The following is a 22,266-nucleotide window of genomic DNA, read 5'->3' as shown; positions in this document are numbered from 1 at the left end:
ATAAATTCTGACTTACTGTTTTCTTCTCTAAAGAAAAGGGTTGTTATTACCAACCTGAATGGTCACACTGCTCGAGTCAATTGCATACAGTGGATTTGTAAACAGGATGGTTGTAAGTATTCATCTGACTTTCCTTACTTTACCATTAGCTTATCTGGTATTATGCAGTTGGAACATGGAAAAAAAATGGTATGCCCAATGAACTATTTGACCTATACTTTTACTTTACAGCAATTGAAACATGGATAACACAGCGGTGCTTAGGATGAAGGTAGAGGCAGTCCTTTACTGAGGCAAGACCCCACCGTTACTTTTGATCCAAAGCCTATAAGCAGGGCCTGTGTTGAGACCCAGGCTGGGATTAGAAAGATTTGGCTTGTAGGTCTGTTTCTGCCACAAACTGTTGTGTTTTTAGGCAGGGCGTTGCATCTCTGTTGACGCCAGTTTCATCTTAGTAACATATGAAAAGTAAATGTTTGGACTGAATCAGGGTACCCTGAGTGATTTGTGACAACTGTGAGGTCAAAATTATTTTCATAATAATAATAAGTTATTCCTAGTTTTCATTCTCATTCTGTCACTAGTATGCAGTGCCATTTTCCAGTGGCTACATGGTGTGAGTTATTGCAACAGATTAAATGCAGAAGTAGATCCAGCTGTATTCTAATAAAGTCAGACGCTAAAGAGATTTGCTGCAATATAAGACAGTACCATATTATTAATTTTTTGTTTTGGAAAATATAAAGTTCCCCCCATAAAAATGTTACTTAATGTTAATGGGGTTCATCGTTATTTTCAAGTAAACTAATAAATAATTTTCGTATTTCTCAGTTTTAATTTCTAACAAGGTTAATATTGGTACACATAGCCTATATAAACAAAAGGTCTTTGGGGGCCTCAAAAAATTTTAAGAGTGTAAAGGAATCCTGATATCAAAGAATTGAGTTGCTGGACTAGATTATCTCCAGGTCTCTCCCATCTCTAAGATTCCGTGGCTCCAGAATTTTTAATTAACGTTGCTTTTAGATGAGCTTCTAAAATCCTACGCAATCTCCCCAGATGTCTTAAATATACCTCCTATAGTATTCTTATGGATTCTGAATTAATTTTATTTTTTATTCTGCAAATTTGTATTGAAAGCATTCTGAGCCAGGCACAAATGCAGAATTTCCTGAGTTAGTGAGACTTGGCTATGATTTTATCTATGACATTAAAAAAAAGTTTGATAAGCTACTTCAGTTGATAATGCAGGATTAGTCACATTAGTCATAAAAACCATTAAATAGTAGAAAGAGAGGTTGTTAGTGTAGATACTAAAATGCAATTGTGATTATATTAATTACCACTAAATGACATCAAAGATCTATTTAGATCTAAATAGTTGGTGAAGCTAGGTAAAGGTGTATGAATTTTCTTTTTCTTTTCTATGGCATTGAAATTTTTCAAAATAGCTGGAAAAGAATTAAAATGTTTACTGAGGTATGATTTTGTTTTCAGCTTCTTCTACTGAATTAGTTTCTGGAGGATCTGATAATCAAGTGATTCACTGGGAAACAGAGGATAATCAGGTGGGTAGACATGTTTATGGTTATAAGAAATGACTTGTTATACCTACTTTTATTTTCATTCCTCATTTCTACTGTGCTCTTCCTTTATGAAGATTCCTCATTCTTGCCTATCACTAATCCAGATCCTGTACCTTCTACTCTTGTACCCTTCCCTGTAATCCGCTTCCGTATTCATATGCTGTTGGTCATTTCTGTGAATTCTCATCATTTGGAATACTTTTCAAAGTGCTCTTACATGGGCTGATGGTTTTGTTTTTATTGGTAGGAAAAATTAATACTGCTCTATGCATAGGACAACGGTTGTCACGTGAATATAGATTTTCATGGTTCTGAGTGATGTTATAATATGCAGTACTGGGTGTGTATGGACCTCTGTTGATGGACATTTAGGCTGTTTCTAGTTGCAAGCAGAGATTAAAAGTGTAAAGTTAGTGCATCAGATATTTGAATACCTGCCATGCGGAAGGTGTAGATGAGGCAGAATCCTATTCATGAATTGTGTACATAGTTTTGAAGGCAAAATGTGCTTGAGTAACTGAAGTACAAAGGTGGCTCTGTGGGTGGGTGCTTTCACTTGCTGTACTACAACCATGCTGCTGTGGAAGCTCTGTAGAGATTTAAGAGGCAGCCTTTGAGTTGGGTGTGATAGTGTGAGATGATTTGCTTGGGAAGAATTAACGGGGTGAGGCTGCCAGGTAGGAAAAATGCATGAATCAAAGCTCAGGTAAGAAAGGGGACCGTTTGCTCAGAAGTATCGAGTTTTAACCAAAGCCTAAGATGTTTTAAGGGCAGGGCATTCCAGAGCTTGTTCAGAGAATCACTCATCTCTCAAATCTTGATTGTGGCCTGTCAAGTTTGGGAAACAACGTGAATCATGTACTTCTCTTAGAGAATCACAATCCCGTGAGCGTGGTGAAGACTCTGAAAAGTTCTAATATGGATAAATCTGCATATCTTTGTTTAACTAGTATTTCCTAAACTTACTTCATCTGATTTTTTTTTTTCCTTTATATCTTTTAGTATCCCTTATAACTTTGAGGGACACAGTTTTGGAAATGTTTCTAGATAACACATTATGGACTGTGATACTAGAGAAGTAGAGGAGGAGAAGATGTTGTGAGAATTTGAATACTTGCTTGAAGAGTTTGTTTTTTATTGGCAGGCATTTGGAAGTCATTGTGGATTTCTAAGCAGTGGAGTATGAATGTCAAAAGAAGATGAATCTGACAGGAGTGTGCCAAATTAGGATAGGAAAAAATGTGAAGGAAGAGATATGGGATATATTTTTGATGATAAATGATTTTGGCATCGACTGGATAGTTGTCAAAGGAGTGGGGAGCTGGTGGGTAGAGGAATGAGAAATCAGAAAGAGTGGGGTTCTGGCTCAGGACTCTGGAAGAAAGATGCTTCTACAAAGCAAAATAGTCAAGTGGGAGGGAAGATGTAGAATTCAGTTGTAAACATGTTACTTGTATTGCTAGCCAGACACCCAGACTTGTCCTCAGAGAGAGGGGGCAAGTGTGGAGGTGGGGATTGTGGAGTCACTTAGTCTTGAATGAGAGCCCCAAAGGGTTTTATAGTAACCCAGATCCTGTTTGGAGTTATCTCGGCAGAGGAATCCAGAGAGAGCCCCTTGAGCACTCATTTTTGAGACCTTGAGTTGCGATGTGCAAGACTCTTTCCGCAGTGCTGCCGTAAACTTCTGTCAGTAGAGAAGATTGCAGGTGGAGTATCTGATGGCAGATAGCGAACCAGAAAATAGATGGACCAGAAAATAGAATGTGAGGCCAAACAGGGAGGAGGAGAGGAGGAGGATGAAAGGCATAAAAGAGGAATGAAGGGAATAAGAGAATTTGGGGGAAGAAGTCACACATTGTAACCTTAGAGGCTTAAAGGTTCCTACTGGTATGCATTTCCATGCACACAGGTGTTCACTACATCTTGACTTCTGATAAAAGGAAATAATTCTAAGCTGGTACAATGAGAAATTTGAGTCTTTGAACAGCGGGCATTGTTTTTTTTTTAAAAGCCGGTGAACTTTAGAAATTTGTTTTGTTTGAGCTTTTAAGATTCTCTGATGGTTGAAATACAAGGGTGAATCAAAAATTATCCACACTCTGGCTGTAGAATTTATTTTAATTAACTTTTAGAGAAAGATACATCATTTTTCGACATAATCTCCTTGCTTTTCAATACACTTTGTCCGTCTGTCAACAAGCTTTCGTATTCCCTCATTAAACAATGTTTTAGGCTGAGCCGTGAGCCACAAATGCATCACTGTCTTCACTTCTTCATCAGAAGTGAATCTTCATCCTTGTAGGGCTGCTTTCAGGGGACCAAACAGGTGAAAGTCCAGTGGAGCAAGATCAGAACTATAAGGAGGATGCTTTAACACCTCAAAAGTTTTTGCCGAGTGTCAATAGTGTGGGCAAAGTGTGTGGACGTGTATTCTCATGCAAGATCACAACACCCTTGGATAGCAGTCCTCTGCGTTTAATCGGAAGTTTAGGCTTCAGCTCTTCAATAAGCATCTCTATCCATTCACACACACTTCTTTGAGACAAAACACTTTCTCCATACTGCGCACAAAGTCTTCGATAAATAACAGCACCAGGTACACCCTCAGACCACAAAAAACAAATCACTGTACGCTGCTCTTCTTTTGTGCAAATCACAAGTGTGGCATCCATTTTTGCTCGCACCACAGTTACAAGTGAACTGATGTAACATGTTCACACCTGCACAGCAATGACTGGGGAGACAGTAGCCTTGAACGGAAAGTGCTGATAAGACAGTGTGTCCAGCAGAAGTTTTAATATAACCTGAGTGCGGATAATTTTTGACTCATTTTTGTACAACCCTGCTTAAAGATATGAAGTGACATAGGAAACAAACTTAACAGTTACCAAAGGGGAAAGGGAGTGGGGATAAATTAGGAGTTTGGGATCAGCAGTTACAAACTGCTATATTATAACAATAAACAACAAGGTCCTACTGTATAGAACAGGGAACTATATTCAATATCCTGTAATAAACCATAATGGAAAAGAATACAAAAAAGAATATGTATATATATGTATATATATGTATAACTGTATACCAGCAACTAACACAGTGCAACATTGTAAATCAACTATACTTCAATTAAAAAAAATAAAATAGAAAAAAAAAGGGATGTGAAGTGAGTTTTTCCATAGATTTAATTTTTTAGGGGGGTTGTGATCCAGACTCGTGTAAAGTTTAAACACAGAAAAATATGAAGAAGGAAAAAAGATATAAAATGTCAACAGTTAACATTCTAATGAACAGTGTTCCAGATCTCTAGTTATGTGTGTATAATTATACATGAAAGTGACTTTATTGTACTTGAGTTTTAAAGTGTTTTCTTCAGAGAAGCCAAAAATTAATGATTAGTTTAATCATTAATTTAATTCATTAATTAAATTAATGAGGTTAGTGTACAGACCCTTGTACATAACTATTAATTACCTTCTTGAGTGGCAGAGTTCTGCTTAAGTAATTGGGAAAATAATTGAGGAGACATTTGGGATACCTCTATTTCAGCAGACAACAGTTTACAAAAGGTACCTCTCAAAGGAAGTGGTAGATTCTCACATATTTGGAACTCTAAAAATTAGCCCCAAAATAGCAAAAATGATGCCACAGGGAATAATCTTCCATGGCAAGCAAGAAACTTGATAAGCAGGTGGGATTTCCCAGTTCTCTTTGCCATTTTTCCATTTTGTAGCTCTGCTTGATAGAGTTAAGTATTATGAGTGGATGCTAAAAATACTTGGTAAAAGTTTAATGGAAAATAGGATATTTCCTCAGTCCCAAAGTATAATGTCACTTATTACCGCCAAAAAAACAAATTAATTTCACAGTGAAAAAACAAGGCAGACACTACCTCTACTAAAATATCAAGATTAATTTTACTAAAAGTGGAACAAACTGACACTGTGTGCTTCCTGATGTGATGCACTTATGTAGTGATAATATCAAAATGTATACCCTGAATCTGCTCATGAGGAGACATCAGACTAATCTAAGAGGAGAAACAGTCCACAAAGCTGGCCTATATTCTTCAGAAATGTCAATGTCAAGGATGTCTTTCCGTGGTAAAAAGCATGCATTATCCTTTTTGTTGGCTTAGAATATATGTCTACAATTATTTAATCAGTTTCCTATTAATACTTTTAGGTTGATTGCAGTTTTCCTAAGGAGTGTGTGATGAATATCCTTTGCATTTGTCTTTTATTATTTGTTAAACTAGTACTGCTCTCTCAGAGTAGATTCTCAGATGTGAGATTGCTGTGTCAAAGAGTGTGCACATTTTGTATATGGTTAATATGATCAGGCAGGCTTCTCACAAGTTTACATTCTTTTCAGCTGAGAGGACTTATTTCTGGATCAGGCATTTTAATAGTACCTTTAATTCTCTGATTTTAGTTAAATGCAGGTGAAACTGATAATTCCCTTTTTATCATAATTTTTTTTGTTATTCTTTGTGATTCAGCTTTTAAAAGCAGTCCGCCTCCACGGCCATGAAGGACCTGTTTATGCAGTGCATGCTATTTACCAGAGGAGGGCGTCGGACATTGCCTTACGTACACTGATAGCATCCGCAGCTTCTGATTCTACTGTTCGAGTCTGGTCTAAACAGGGTTCTGAAGGTAGGTTTAGAGACATTGTGATCCAAACAAATGAAACAGTAATTATCAAATGAAGGACAACTTAGAAGAGCATTCATATAATTTTTTCAGTTTTTCAAGCTGTTTTAAAAATGTTAGGATTCTAATTTACGTTTGTTTCTTTTGCACTTTTCCATAATTCCTCTTTACCAAACTGTTTGATAATGTAAATTCCTTCAAAGCCTTTTCATATAAGTCTTTTGTTTTAAAGTTTCTAGGTAAACCTTTTTCTTTTTTTAATGAATTTATTTATTTATTTATTTTTTATTTATTGGCTGCATTGGGTCTTTGTTGCTGTGCGAGGGCTTTCTGTAGTTGAGGAGAGCGGGGGCTACTCCTCATTGTGGTGCGCGGGCTTCTCAGTGCGGTAGCTTCTCTTGTTGTGGAGCATGAACTCTAGGTTTGTGAGCTTTAGTAGTTGTGGCTGATGGGCTCTAGAGCATGGGTTCCGTAGTTGTGGAGCACGGGCTTAGTTGCTCCGTGGCATGTGGGATCCTTCTGGACCAGGTCTCGAACCCGTGTACCTTGCATTGGCAGGCGGACTCTTAACTACTGTGCCACCAGGGAAGGCCCCATAGAAGTCTTTGTTCTCTGTAACCTTGTTAAAAATTGACCATTTAGATTCCCATCATCACTGGGGGCTCAGGACTGACTCTTCTCATCTTTTTGCTGACATCCAGGGCTCTGATGATGCTACCCAACTCTGTGAGATGGATTTGCTCAGAGTTAGTTACTCATGGTGTGTTTTATTATTTCCTAGTGAAATGCCTTCAGACCTTGGACTTTGGAAATGGATTCACTCTGGCTCTCTGCTTGTCTTTTTTGCCTAATACTGATGGTGAGTATCCTGCTAAGTGTATATTAAAACAGTGGTGTATTTTTATATCTTCATACAACCAGAACCTACAGGAAATGTATTGGATCTCATTTTTGTGTCTAAATGTTTTCAGGAAACAAGTTGAGACATGGATAACATGCTTTTGTTCTCAGTATTCAGATGATCTGTGTATAAAACATAAGTCTAAGGGCAGTGGCTATTAGAAACTTCAGTAGCTGTTAAAAATTTTAGTGACTCAGTATGTACTCAAGGTTGATACTGCTGTTTATCAAGTATATAGTCAATGTATATAGATGTAATTTGGGAAAATTACCTAGCTCTATAGAAGGTGAAGGTCTGGGATAAGTTGAGAAAGTACTGAACATGAATCGTGTGAGCATTTCTCTCAGGGTGACAGCCCCTGCCCATCCTGCATAATGAAGTTTGCCTAAGACCGCTTAAAACCTCCAAAGAAAAAATTGCCCTTTTGCTATGAAACCCATTGGTACCTATCTTTGATTATCCTCCACAAAGATGGTGGCAGTGCAAGTCTGACAGTCTTGTGCCTCCTCAGTTACCTGGTGGGGAGAGGCTGGGCCTGGCAGTCTCCAAACTCTTGCCCTTTGCAGCAGGAGCTTCGACTCTGTGGTCTCATGAGATGTTCCACTTTGTGCGAGGGCTCCCCAGGAAGAGGAACTACACATATTCTGGTTTCATTACATAGAATTTCATTTCTTTGAATCTACATTGAAGCCAAGTGACTGGAGTTTTTTGGCTTCTTTTTTTTTTTCCAGTTGATTTAAAGAAAACTAATTTTACAGTCACATCTTTCATAGCTTTTTATCCACATAGGTAATTATTTGCTCTTTTATTTTGTTCCTTGATTAAAGTACTTCATGGGTTTTGTTTTACTATCAGATTCTCAAAATGTAGGGTCCTCAAAGTAACAAACATACTCTTAAATCTTTGTGCAATAGCTGTGGTGCTGGGCTCAGAATAGCTCTCCTGGAAGTTTTATAATTTACTTGGGCTAACAGCGTTTCCTATTAGTCTTCTGGCTGACTGTGGTTAACTGCTCCCAGCTTGCTCTTGAGCTTCTCTTTTTTTACTGCTCCTTCTATCGTAAATGACACAGAATAGAGGAGAGGATTCGTAGTTAATAGTCACTCTTTGCCAAGTAACCATTTAATAGAACATTTCACAATATTCATTTTACCCCTAAAGATGTTTATCAAGCACTTTCAATTTATTTGTTCAGTGGTGTGGGAAGTAGAAGTCAGGATTCTTTACGTAGAGCTTAGGACCCAGCATAGGTGATAGTTATAACATATGATGGAATACTCACAGTGATACCTCTTTTTCCCCCACTAGTACCAATATTAGCATGTGGCGATGATGACTGCAAAACTCACTTATTTGTTCAACAAAACGATCAGGTAATTAATGATGTTTTTGAAGAGGCTAGAATTAATGTTCTGCTTAATTACATATCTTAATACAGACTATTTCTAGATTATAGAATTTGGGGGGATGTTCTAATTGAAACTAAATAATCCAATAAGAGAATCTTTTTTGACAGTCCTCTGTTAAACAGTTTCTCACTCTTTGAACACCAGGTATTCTCTGCCGTTTTGGCCACCAAATCCAGAGTTGTTGAGGAAAACAGGTCGTTGGGTGGGGAAGGAGAGAAGGAAGATGCTGTAGCAGTGTTCTTTCTTTAAAAATTTAAATGAAGCATAACATATCTATGGTGAAATACTCCCTAGCAGTGGTTATTTGTCCTCCCGAGTTTTACCTATTCTTTGAGTGGTTAAACTAGAGGGAAGTTTCAGAAAGAGGGTTGGTTAACTCTAGGCTCACTTAGTTGATAACAGAAATACTTGTTTCTTTGCATTTTTATAAGAAGTAAAAAATGATTGTGAATGGTCAACCACCCAACTTTTTTCTATATTGTATCCACAGCATGTCATTTTGCCTTGTAAATGTTTAGTGTATTTGAGGACTGCAGGTATTATCTACTCAGGATCGTTCAGTTAAATTTGGATGATTTTGAGATTTTCCATTCCCAAATGAGAGCTCTACCTTATGTCTGATCAGATAGTGTTCCCAGTTTAAAAAAACAAACAAACAAAAAAACCCATTGCAGTAGGACTGGCTGAGGCTAAATGAAGTCACTGATATACATGAAAATATTAAATTCTTATATCAAGTCCTATGATTTTTGTTATCTTACTAGTTTCAGAAGGTGCTTTTGCTCTCTGGACATGAGGATTGGATAAGAGGCGTGGAATGGGCAACCTTTGGTCAGTATGAAATTTTGCTAAAGTACACATAATGGGGACAAGTATGTGTAACTTCCAAGAAAGCAGCCTCTTATGTTTTAATTTAAAATTTTCATATAGATGATCTTACTTACAAAGCAGACATAGAGACACAGATGTAGAGAACAAACATATGGATACCAAGGGGGAAAGGGGGGGTGGGATGAATTGGGAGATGGGGATTGACATATATACACTATTGATACTGTATATAAAGTAGATAACTAATGAGAACCTGCTGTATAGCACAGGGAACTCTACTTAATGCTCTGTGGTGACCTAAATGGGAAGGAAATCCAAAAAAGTGGGCATATATATATACATGTAGCTGATTCACTCTGCTGTACACAACATTGTAAAGCAGCTATACTCCAATAAAAATTTTTAAAAAATTAAAATTTTCTTCGTGTGTAACATTTTTCTACTGGCCCAATTAGAAAAGAGGATACTTACCCCTTGTATTAACTATTAGTTGGGCTGGTAAAGGGTGAAACAAGTTGCTATTTATAAGAGGATACTAGCTGTTACACGTGCAGGCATTCTTGAGAAGTTCTTTGTAGAAATTAGTAGATTGTGTAGGAATACCACATATAACCATTTGTTAGCATTTTGTGTATATTTGTCAATGTTACTGAAAATGAAGTTGATAAGGAAGCAAAGTCTGATTTTTTTAGGAAATCTAGAAACGTGTATATTGTAGAATAAAAACGTTTATACTTCAATTTAAAAGTAGAATGTTTTAAAAATAACAAAGTTTGTTTTTTCCATTAGGTAGAGATCTTTTCCTAGCAAGCTGTTCACAAGATTGCCTGATACGCGTATGGAAGCTGTATATAAAATCAACTTCTTTAGAAGCTCAGGAAGATGATAATATAAGACTAAAAGAAAATACTTTTACTATAGAAAATGAAAGTGAGTAATAAAATATTTGCTGTACCAGTACTTAGGTTTCCTAGCTGATTTATTTATCTGTTTCAGTACACACAAATTGAAAGGTTAGATTTGCAGATGTATCAGATCCCTAGCTGAAACATACTCTGCATTTTTCCTTTTTTATTTTATGTGAGGGTAAGTCATTTTTCGTATATGAAAGTTACTTTTTTTTCTAAACCATGTTAGTGAGTTTTTTTTTAATTGCTGAAAATAATTTTAATATTTCCTCAATAAACTTGTTTGTAAAATATTACTGAATTTGCAGTTTTAGCATTGGAAGATCTAAAGGAATAATGTGAATTATTTGTACCTTTGTTGGAGGATATTGGAAAGAGACAAGTAAATCCCTGTATTTGAGTAGTATATGTAATTCTGATTGTTCTGGTTAGAACAACACCCCTCCATTTTACATCCTTTGGAATGTTGTATTTGAAGGAGATATTTTTGGATGTGTATCTACATTATAAAATTAGTCCTCAGTAAACATTGTTCATCCAGGAACATTCTTCTTTGTTATTACTCTTCTTGGTTATGAAGTCCATTAGAGTTGAGATTTGGTAACAGATTTATGGAGGAAATCAAGAAATACTATAACCAGCATATTGTGAGTAGCTATTTCCAAATATGAAAAATTTTGTGATATTTTCCTTAATTATTTTGCCTGAAAGTTCACAGTACTGATTTGAGCACCCGTTATTTCTGCAGTTATCTTAGAGGTTTTTTTTTAGTTGTACTTTAAACTGTTACGCATAATGAGGGAGGATAGCAAAGAGGAGGATAGCTGGCATGTCTGTTTTTGTTTTTTAATTGCGTATGAGACCCTGAAAACTTAAAAGTAGAATATATCCCTTAATTTTTATTTATGACTGGGTAGGAAAAATGTAAAGGAAAGTTTGTATATCTTTAGAACTTTTTTCTCCTGTAATTTTGAGTAATGGGTAAAGTTAATGAAATTTAGAATGAATGTGTTTTGTTGAATCTAAATCATGTTCTGTTCTGATTTTTTTTAATGTAATTGTACAACTGAGTTGGTTATGAAGATGTTCTTTTTAGAAGAGCTTTGTAGAAAGAATCCTTCATTTTTTTTTGTTGTTATAGGTATTAAAATAGCATTTGCAGTTACTCTGGAGACTGTGCTGGCTGGTCACGAAAACTGGGTAAATGCAATTCATTGGCAGCCTTCATTTTACAAAGGTAGGAAGAAAAAAGTACACAAAGCCCTCATTTCAGTTAAATCTCACAGAATTTTAAGCTGACCAAATGAAGTGGAGGATATTTTTTGAGTGTAATTAGAAATCTCAAATACAAGACAGTTTCAGGTTGGCAAAGTGTAGTATGGCAGCCCTGTTCTGGTAGGCACTCAGTTCTATTAAAAATGTATTTCTAAGAGGGAAAAGTATGATTCCTGCCATGATGCCAAAACTGCCATATGCCTTTTAACTTTTTCTCTTCAGAGTTTTTACCTAGTCCTTATGGGATTTAAGAGAAATTGACTTTCAAGCCAACTTCACTGGAACATTTCCCTTGGAAATACAAAGTTGGTAATACCAGGATACATTATTTACGAAAAAGTAAAGACTTCCCCCCTTTCTTTTGCCCTTAACCTCTGTCTATGGAGTGACGATCGTGCACGTGTTGAAGCTGGTGCTGGGGTGTAGAGCTGAGCATGGCAGCCCCCTCATATTCTTCCCCCACCCCTTCCCCAAGACAAGCATAGAGAATAGCAATAGTTAAAGCTCAGGTAACTCCATGCGAGTCTTATTATATTATGCCATATTTGCTGCAGTTTAAAAAAAGATAAATTAGATATTATAGATATTGGACATCCCTGTATAGTTTTTCCTGAACCCTTTCCCCTCCATCCTTCCCTTGAGGCTGAATTCAGCATATTATTCCCATGCATATTTTTATACTTTTACTGCACATTTATGTAACCATAACAGTATTGTTTTATAGCTATTAAAACTTGATATCATTATGCATTTGTCCTCTTACAACCTGCCTTTTTAGCTTAACATGTTTTGGATTCATGTAACTCCAGCTTACTTATTTTTATTGCACTGTAATACTTAATTATCTAAATATTACCACAAGTTGTTTATCTGGTCTTCTACTGATAGACTTTTGTGTTGTTTCCAGTGTTTTGCTGTTGCGGTGCAGCAGTGAATGTTCTTATAGCACCTGTGTTGTGTTTTTCTGGTAATCTACAAACAAGATGCTTGTTGATCACCTAAAGGCATTAGTTTCTTTTTTTTTTTTTCTTTAGATGGTGTTCTACAACAGCCAATGAGATTGTTGTCTGCCTCAATGGATAAAACCATGATTCTCTGGGCTCCAGATGAAGAGTCAGGAGTTTGGCTAGAACAGGTAAAATGTGAATATTATTAAGAAACAGAAAATTGGTTTTATTAAATAATAAATCCCTAGTCTGTGTCCCTAGAGCTGCAGATGTCCACCCTTTGTGTATGTTAAGTAAGTGCAAACATCATGTCTGGAATCAGTGGTTTCTATTGTGAGAAATTGATTCTGAATTGTTTTCTATCTGTTGAATAGGTTCGAGTAGGAGAAGTAGGAGGCAGTACCCTGGGATTTCATGACTGCCAGTTCAGTGAGGATGGCTCCATGATCATCGCTCATGCTTTCCACGGAGCACTGCACCTTTGGAAGCAGAGTGCCACCAACCCAGTAAGAAAAGTGCTTTTAAATAATTTCTGATTAGATGGAGTGAATCCCATATGAAACCTGGGTAAACAGTGTTGTTTTACTTATAACACTCTACAGAAACATAGTGGAGGCATTTAAGTTCAGATGACATCACTTCTCTCTGTAGATGTTATTCTGTAGTTATATTAGGTAAGAAACTCATGCTTTTCTCAGAGTAAAATTCAATTGTCCAGCATTATTGAGATACTGAAGTTTGCATGTAGGTAAATTTTCTACGTAAGTGAAGATTAAGCTGTATAAATTTGAAGCTCTTCCTTAAAGGTGTATGCATTTTGTGATAGGAATTTTTCCTAAAATGTATAATTTCTTTGTCTTCTTAAAGATAACGTGGTTTGATATTTTCCTGTTGGATAGGTAGGTACTCCATTGATAATTATTGAGTGAATGACTGACACAAGGGCATTAGAAGCACCTGTTATTTTATGGTGGAATATATTAATGCTCTCGGACTCTTTATTTAAAAAAAATATTTATTTATTTACATATTTGGCTGTATTGGGTCTTAGTTGTGGCACTCAGGATCTTCATTGCAGCATGTGAGATCTTTAGTGGCATGCGAACTCTTAGTTGCCGCAAGTGGGACCTAGTTTCCTGACCAGGGATTGAACCAGGGCCCCCTGCATTGGGAGCATAGAGTTTTAGCCACTGGACCACCAGGGAGGTCCCTCTCAGGGGCTTGATAAGTGTAATTCTAAATGATCCTCCAAATATTGGGCTCTTCTAGATCTTTCTTGTAGTTTTTAGTCTCTTCTCAGAGGGGTAATCGTCCTCTAATCTTGTAGCTGCCTCTCAGCATTATTCTAGTCTCTCCTAATTTGCTTCTGATCTGCTTCTTTGGGTTTGGGGAAATGAGACAGCAGGAGCAGTGGCTAGGAGCACACGGATCTTCACCCCAGCACTTACTGGCTGTGTTTTTGAGGACATTACCAAACCTTTGCCTCAGGTTCCTCATCTATAAAATGTGGACAGTAATAGCACCTACTCAGAGGATTTTTATGATGCTAAAATGAGTTAATATTTGTACAATATGAAAAGCAAGGCCTGGCACGTACTGGTTACTATATATTTTAAATAAATAAATGAAAGAAGTCAGAGCACAGAGCAAGACGTGAGTCAACAGTTTTTGAATGTGCATCTAATGGCTTCCCTTGCAAAGTAAAAATTCATGTAGCCCCAGTGGCGTAGTTGTTTAGTGCGAGGTACTTATTTAAGTACAAATTGTGTAAGGTAGGAGGATTTGAGTTCTCAATACATGGAGTGATTTACTTTTTCCCTTGTGTCTTCATTTTGGAGTTGACCTTTTAGATTGTTTCTACTGTTAAATGAACCAGGGAATCATTAGCTATAAAAAAATATTTTAGATAAAATATTTTTTAGGATAAATTTAGTTTTGTTCTTAACCCAGAGCTCCTTTGAGCCATATTTCAGCTAGTCTTTGAGGGCCTTCGTAGAAAAAAGCGTCACTTGAGTAAGGAGAAACTCAAACCCAGAGGACAGAATTACACTGTAATTTTGCTTATAACTTGACTTCAAGTTTATAATAGCTATTTACCAAGTATTTAGGGTGACTTTTTTTTTTAATAGACTTTATTTTTAAAAATTTTTTTTAAAGATTTTTTTTCTCAATGTGGACCAGTTTTAAAGTCTATATTAAATTTGTTACAGTATTGCTTCTGTTTTACGTTTTGGTTTTTCGGCCTGGAGGCATGTGGGATCTTAGCTCTCCGACCAGGGATCAAACCCGCACCTCCTGCATTGGAAGGCAAAGTCTTAACCCCTGGACCGCCAGGGAAGTCCCTAGACTTTATCTTTTAGAGAAATTTTAGGTTTACAGAAAAAGTGAGGAGAAAATACAGAGCTCCCATTTTCCTCTGCCCCCCACACATGCACAGCCTCCTCCACCGTCAGCATCTCACGCGAGAGGGGAAATTTGTTACAGTCGGGCGTGATTTCCAAAAACAAACACTGCCCTTTAGGGCTGTAGTGATAGTCAAAAGTGCTGCACTTTGTTCAGAACTTTTTAGAAACTCCCATTAGTGCTAACTTTAGAATCAGTTTTTATGTCACAGAAGAAATTAACAGCATTTCTTTGTTCCAGCCTATTTATGATTTGGCCAGAAAATAATATAGCTTAGCTGACCATATTCATCAGGCTTGGCTTTGAATGACCTTTTAGATATTTATACAAATTTACCTTTCCTCTAAAGTGCAAGGTTTACCACCACTTGAGTTGTTCAAAAAGATGCTCTGTGGACCAGGCATATGACGTTTTCTGTATTTCATTTCACTGTTTGTTTATGTGGTTGCTGGTGCAGGCTCCCTCAGGAGGTGGGCTAACTAGGTTTAATTTAACCTCTGTCCTCTGCGCCTGCAGCTCTTTTTACTTAATAAAGAAAGTTGGTCAGGCACACACTCAGAATCTATGGACTCGTGTTACACAGTACTCTTTATTATTTAGTTTGACAAATAAACACTCACATAGTACCTATTATGGGCCAGCATTGTACGAATATAAATTCATCTAATTTTTGTAACAACCATATGAGTGAGGTAGCTCTTTTACAGAAGAGTTCACTGAGGCGCAGAAAGGTTAAGTAGTGTTCTGGGAGGCATTTATAAATGATGAATGGAGGGGACTTTCCCAAGGTTACTGCTTTAAAGGACACAACATATATTTGAGTATTTAAGTTCTAATATACTTAACTGGAAAACAGATCCTATTACTTTAAGTTCCCATCTTGTTTACTTAGCTTTTTACCTTGCTTGTGAGCTACAGTCTTTCCCATATCAGACCTGAGGGCTGAAGGCATTATCAGACTTAATTTTGAGTGATAGTCTTTGATTATTTTGATGTGTCATGAGCACTTTCATTGCAGAGAGAGTGGACTCCAGAGATTGTTATTTCAGGACACTTTGATGGTGTGCAGGACCTAACATGGGACCCAGAAGGAGAATTTATCATCACTGTCGGTACTGACCAGACGACTCGACTTTTTGCTCCATGGAAGAGAAAAGACCAGTTGCAGGTGAAATGTCTTTCTTCTTGACTGATTCACTTTACAAAACATCCATGAGCACGTGAAAAGTAGGGCAGTATCAGTAGCCATCAGGGAAATGCAAATCAAAACCATGATGAGATGCCACTACACACCCTCCAGAATGGCTGAGGTGTAAAATACTGACAATAGCAAGTGGTGGTAAGGATGCAGAGTGACTGGAACTTTCATATTTGCTAATGGGAATACAAAATGGTATGCTGGTAGGATTGTAAGTTTGGTGCAGCTGCTATGGAAAATGGTATTGAGGTTCCTCAAAAAATTAAAAATAGAACTACCCCACAGTCTAGCAGTTTCACTTCTGGGTATTTACTTGAAGAAAACAAAAACACTAATTTGAAAAGATATATTCACCCCTATGTTTATTGAAGCATTATTTACAGTAGCTAAGGTATGGAAGCAACTAAGTGTCTGTCAATGAATAGATAAAGAAGATGTGATATGTATACAAGAGAATATTACTTGGCCATTAAAAAGTCTTAAATATAGGTACAACTGAGTCACTTTGCTGTAAAGCAGCAATTAACACAACATTGTAAATCAACTATACTTCAATAAAATTAAAAAATAAATAAATTTTTTAGAAAAGGAAAAAAAATGAAGTCTTGCCATTTATAACAGCATGGATCTAGAGGATATTGTGCCAAGTGAAATAAGTCAGACAGAGAAAGACAAATACCTTATGATCTCACTTGTATATGGAATCTACAAGACAAAACAAATGCATAAATTGAAAACAGACTTATAGATACAGAGAGCAAATGGGTGTTTACCGGAAGTTTGAAGCTGGGTGAAATAGGTGAAGGGATTAAGAGGCACAAACTTCCAAACTTTATAAATAAGTCACAGGGGTGTGATATACAGCATGAAGAATATGGTTAATAATGTAATAACTTCGAATGGGGACAGGTGGCTACTAGACTTACCATGGTGACCATTTTGTAGTGTACTTAAATGTTGAGTCACTATGTTATACACTTGAAACTAACATAATATTACATATTATTTCAACTATATTTCAGTTAAAAATACTTAAGCATACACATATTCTTTACAATTCAAACAATTAAAATGTTGTCAAAATGTGTTTACTTTAGTTCCACGTAAAATTTCTCTTATGCCTTGTAATTTTAGGTTTAATTCATTAGGAAACACTATCAAGGGAATTCCCTGGAGGTCCAGTGGTTGAGACTCTGTGCTTTTGCTTCCGAGGGCCCAGGTTCGGCCCCTGGTCGAGGAACTAGCGGCCAAAAAACAAAAACAAAACACTATCAAGTCTGCAGTAAAAGCTAATTTCTAACATAATATAGTGTTACATAATAGTGGTTGAGGCCAGTTTTTGTTCAAGAAACTTCAGTCCTGTCCCTGAGCTTTAAAAAACTGCAATAAAACTTTACCACTGATAAACCATTGAACTGTGCTATGCCCCAGAGAAGGTATACTCAGCTTCAGTTTCCTGATAAAAATTCATGGAACTGACTGTAGGTTAGTCCATGAGAGCTAGTGAAATTGGCCGCTGACATTTCTGCTTGAGTAGCATGTGGTAGATTAAAATTGGTAGAGTTGAGGACATTGGGAGCAACACTGTAGTCCAGTGAAAAACAGGGCATGTGATTTTGGAGTGGTTTTCTGTGGCTCTTAGTAATTTGTTACCAGTATGACTCAGTTTTTGTTTATTCATGATCCTTTTTAAAAAAAAATCAATCAGACTTTACCAAAATATGAAATTCTGCTCTTTAAAAGACACTGTCAGGAAAATGAAAAGTCACAAACTGTGAGAAAGTATTTACAAAACACATACCCGATAAAGATTTTTATCTAGAGTATATAAAGAACTTTTCAGAACTCAGTAATAAGAAAACAATCCATTTAAAAAAAAAAGCGAAAGATATTTATCTAAAGAAGATATATGAATGGAAAATAAGAACACAGAAGATTCTCAACGCCATTAGTCATTAAGGAAATGCACATTAAAGATAGGAGATACCATTACACCCTTATTAGAATGATTAAAGTTGAAAGGCTGACGGCGCAGGTGTTGATGGGTGTGGGCAGCTGGGTCTGTCATACACTGCCAGTGGGATTGTAAAATGTACAGCCACTTTGGGAAATAATTTGGCAGTTGCTTAAAAATTTAATATGTATCCACATCATCCAGTTATACCCATAGGTAGTATTTACCCAGGAGAAATCAGGGCATATATTCATGCAAAGACTTGTACACGAAAGTTTGTGACTTTTTTCAATAAGACAAAAACTGGAAAACAACCCAAATGTCTATAAGTAGGCGAATGGATCAACAGGCTGTGGTACAGCTGTACAGGGGACTACGACTCAGCAGCGCAAAGTACTGAACTGTTGATAAACACAGTGACGTGGATGAGTCTGCCCCAAGGTCACATTTCCACGGCATGATGAATGATTCTGTCTGATATTTTGCTTGTTGAAAAGAATTCAGTTTTTGAGATGTGTGACCATTTTTGTTTATCTTATTTTGATACCCAGGTGACCTGGCATGAAATTGCAAGGCCTCAGATACATGGATATGACCTGAAATGTTTGGCGATGATCAATAGGTTTCAGTTTGTATCTGGAGCCGATGAAAAAGTTCTTCGAGTATTTTCTGCCCCTCGGAATTTTGTGGAAAATTTTTGTGCCATTACAGGCCAATCACTGAATCACGTGCTTTGTGATGTGAGTATTCCTCTAAATGTTTTAAGTAGAGCTAGCCACTGTATATAAAATTTTAAAAAGTTTCACTTAAGACTGTGGATGGAGCATATGGGTAGAAAGTAAGTCAAATCATTTTATTATTGGCTTGACCAATTTTTGTGGGCACTGTGCGCAGGCAGTAATTTAAGTATTAATATAAGAAATTTTGTAACAGATAAGCCCAAGACAATGTAAAGAATTAAAATGTTGAATTAAAGCACAAATATTATGCATCTTCACTGTGCTCAGTAACTACGATAAAACAAAACGTAATAGATGGGTCATATTTTCAAGGAGATTACCATCTAGATGTAGATGAGGGGTAGGGGACAGTGGAACTAATGTACCTGCAATTATTAAATGAAACCAGTTAATTGCTAAATCTGTGGCTAAAGTAATTTTCGTAGGAGGAAGTGGTCGCTGTAGTAGAGTAATAAGAAAGTGGGGCTTCATCTGAGTTTTGAAAGGGTTAAGTTTTTATTAATGTTTGTTTATACCCCCTTTCTACAAAAGATTTGAGCACTTATAAAAATACACAGGTTATAAAAATTATAAAGTAACCAGTTTTGAAGGAAGGGAAGGGAAGTAGGAAGGTAGTTGTGTTACACAGAAGTGCACGTTGTACAGTCTGTAGTACTTAGAGTTGGGTTGTGAATTTGCTTCTGAGCTTGAAAAGGATGAGTACGCTTTTGATAGGCAGAAGGAAGGAGAGAGAGCACTTGCGTGGCCAGAGCTGCTCGAAAGAAGAGTATTTAGAGGGAAATGGAGGGCTGGGGAAAGTCAAATGGTGGAGGACCCTGGGAGGCAGGCATAGTTCAGACACTGGTACTGATGGAGGTCCCTAAACAAAGAAAGTGATGAAAAGCACGTTGGGACAAAGAGTTATGTGGGAGCAGCATACCTTTGAGCCCAGAGACTTTGAAGGCAGGGGCACTAGCACCAGTCTGGGTAAGACTGGAGAAGAAAGGAAGAGTCATTTTAAAAGAAATGTCCAACTGCGTTTCCTGGAGTGTATCATGAACACCTCAGACCTCAGGCTGTTTTGCTTAGGTAAAGAAGATGAAAGAGTCTGTTATGCTGTTTCTAATGTTAATGGACAGTGGAACAAGATCAAAAGGGTGGCCTCGATTGTGATTATTATACCGAGCTAAGCACATGGTGGTGGAGAGAGTTGGTTTGAGGATCTGACAATTCTAGGGCTTGAAATATGGTTTTAGGATTCCATAAAAGGCTAGCCCCAGATATATATCAGTTCCGTGTCCTAAGATACAGGAATCCTGTAGACTGGAAAGCCTCTTGTAGCTGTTTGGGTTTGTTCCCATGCTAAACGTTGGGATGTATAGGAATGCCTCTTACCGCTCGTTTCCATGGTGTTTTATTTTCTTGGTTTCTAAAATAAAGCATCCTATGTCTCAGGTAGCCGTCCTTGGTGATGATTTAAGTTCCCATTGCTCATGTTTGTGTTCAGTTCCAGGCCCTGTATTAAAGTTTAAATGGTAGGAAATGCTCTTAGCTTATGGACATGTGCCAATTTTGATGGTTAGCATTTGTTTCATATGTAATAATTCAATTGATATTGCAACGTATAAACAGATTATTGCCACTTCATAGGGCACTCTGTTACAAAGTCGTAAAATATTCAAAATTTTAAATATGTTCAATGAAAATACTATGACTGTGCCTTCCTGGGAAACGTGTGTTTGCATGAGCATCACCAGAGATGTGCCTGTGAGACTCTCTTGGAGATAAAGCTCCAGGCCTTCCATTTTCAGCCCATTTTTTGCTAGAAGCCAGCTCAGTGCTTTCCTTGTCAAACCCTGAAATCCACTGAGCTGTAAGGGTTGGATAAGCTCATGGATGAGAGGATGCCCAGCCTTATGGGTTGGGTGGGGACTGAGGGTAGCTGGAGCCCGTCTGCTGGAGAGTGATTGTTTAGCATTGCATGTCTTGGTTCAGGAAATGGAAGTGTGGGTGAATATCTACACAGAATGGTCTTTACACCACTTCTCAGCGTTATGAGTGAGGCATTTTTTAGAGTGCCTGAGGTAACAGTAAATTTTAGCATTTAAAACATGTATCATACTTTTTATTACAGCAAGATGGTGATCTTCCAGAAGGAGCTACTGTCCCTGCATTGGGATTATCAAATAAAGCTGTCTTTCAGGGTAAGGCTTTCATTTCCAAAATTACTGAACCTGCAGTGGTGCTTAAAACCTAGTTATGCATTTGTATAATATGTACCTAATATTCATTACAGGTTATTTATTATTTTTAAAAATTACAATGCATGCATCTCTCTTCTGTCAGCTATTTCATGGTAACCACTCTGTGTACACATGCAGACCCTGAAATAGGTGCTGCTTTTACAAAGTGTGTTTCATGGAGCACTTAGAACCACTGATGCTAATGTGAGTAGCCTGAAAGGTGTGTTCCACAGTTTAAAAAGTTGGGGAAACGTTAGGTCAAGGGGGAAAGAAGGAACCTTTATGGAATTGACCAGTGCTCTAAGGAGCACATTTGGAAAATACCAGAGTAGTGGAGATACCCTTGGCTTTGCCATCCCATGGATACCACGTTGAGTTACACTACCTTGAAGTGCCACAACTTTCCAACTAGTGGCCTTAATACTGGGACATGTGTAGGAGACATAAAGATGGTGGTTACAGTCATGATGTTGATGCTTGTTTTAAACTAGGAGATATAGCTTCTCAGCCTTCTGATGAAGAGGAGCTGTTAACTAGTACTGGTTTCGAGTATCACCAGGTGGCCTTTCAACCCTCCATACTTACTGGTAAGAAAAGGTAAAAAGATGGTTCGCTAGAATCATTAGTACAGTACATATAGTATGGTGTCTGTCACCACTGACCTAAATAAGTGCTACAGAATTCACTTGTTTATCTCTGTGAAAATGGAAAAATTAATTGCAGTGCTATAAATTTATTGCAGAACCTCCCACTGAGGATCATCTTCTGCAAAATACTTTGTGGCCTGAAGTTCAAAAACTGTAAGTTAAATTGTACTTAGCTCTTTCGTCTGATTCTGTCATAACTTGTGATTCCCTCTCCCCATCCAGTTTGATTTTCTCCTTTGCTTTCCTCTTACCTGCATTTTCCCCCCGCTCTAAAGATCTCTTGATGGCCTTCATAGGGGGAGAAAATCAAACTTTACATAGATTTTTATATTGCTGTGTATTATATTTACTAGATTTATTGGTCTTGATTTTTAAAGTAGAGAGGCATAATAGTTTTTTTTTTCCTTTTTGAGAAAGTTTTTAAGTTTTATTATTTTCTTGTTTTTTTTCCCCTACAATGTTTCTCTATCAGAACCTTTCTATAGTTTGTTATTTATGGTACTGGCTGGCTGGGGGTGAAAACTTGTATTTTAATCTAGTTATTTGGATAAATCATATTACTACTAGGAAGTTGTCATTTTTCTCCAGTCTCT

At 37.1% G+C, this 22,266-nt stretch overlaps 1 protein-coding gene across 1 annotated transcript in view; it reads left to right on the top strand.

The window, feature by feature from the left end:
- ELP2 (elongator acetyltransferase complex subunit 2) overlaps positions 1 to 22,266 on the top strand; it is a 40,644-nt gene that overhangs the window by 3,192 nt on the left and 15,186 nt on the right. The window contains exons 2-16 of the mRNA XM_057700684.1: positions 34 to 112; positions 1,498 to 1,568; positions 6,085 to 6,241; positions 7,020 to 7,097; positions 8,448 to 8,512; positions 9,313 to 9,379; positions 10,169 to 10,309; positions 11,429 to 11,524; positions 12,597 to 12,697; positions 12,884 to 13,015; positions 15,931 to 16,080; positions 18,616 to 18,804; positions 20,918 to 20,987; positions 21,518 to 21,613; positions 21,769 to 21,826. Coding sequence (XP_057556667.1) covers positions 34 to 112; positions 1,498 to 1,568; positions 6,085 to 6,241; positions 7,020 to 7,097; positions 8,448 to 8,512; positions 9,313 to 9,379; positions 10,169 to 10,309; positions 11,429 to 11,524; positions 12,597 to 12,697; positions 12,884 to 13,015; positions 15,931 to 16,080; positions 18,616 to 18,804; positions 20,918 to 20,987; positions 21,518 to 21,613; positions 21,769 to 21,826 — 1,550 coding nt within the window. The remainder of the gene's footprint in view (positions 1 to 33; positions 113 to 1,497; positions 1,569 to 6,084; positions 6,242 to 7,019; positions 7,098 to 8,447; positions 8,513 to 9,312; positions 9,380 to 10,168; positions 10,310 to 11,428; positions 11,525 to 12,596; positions 12,698 to 12,883; positions 13,016 to 15,930; positions 16,081 to 18,615; positions 18,805 to 20,917; positions 20,988 to 21,517; positions 21,614 to 21,768; positions 21,827 to 22,266) is intronic.

Source organism: Hippopotamus amphibius, chromosome 11 (assembly GCF_030028045.1).
Source record: "Hippopotamus amphibius kiboko isolate mHipAmp2 chromosome 11, mHipAmp2.hap2, whole genome shotgun sequence".
NCBI lineage: Eukaryota > Metazoa > Chordata > Mammalia > Artiodactyla > Hippopotamidae > Hippopotamus > Hippopotamus amphibius.
This window is presented reverse-complemented; position numbering and strand designations above follow the sequence as displayed.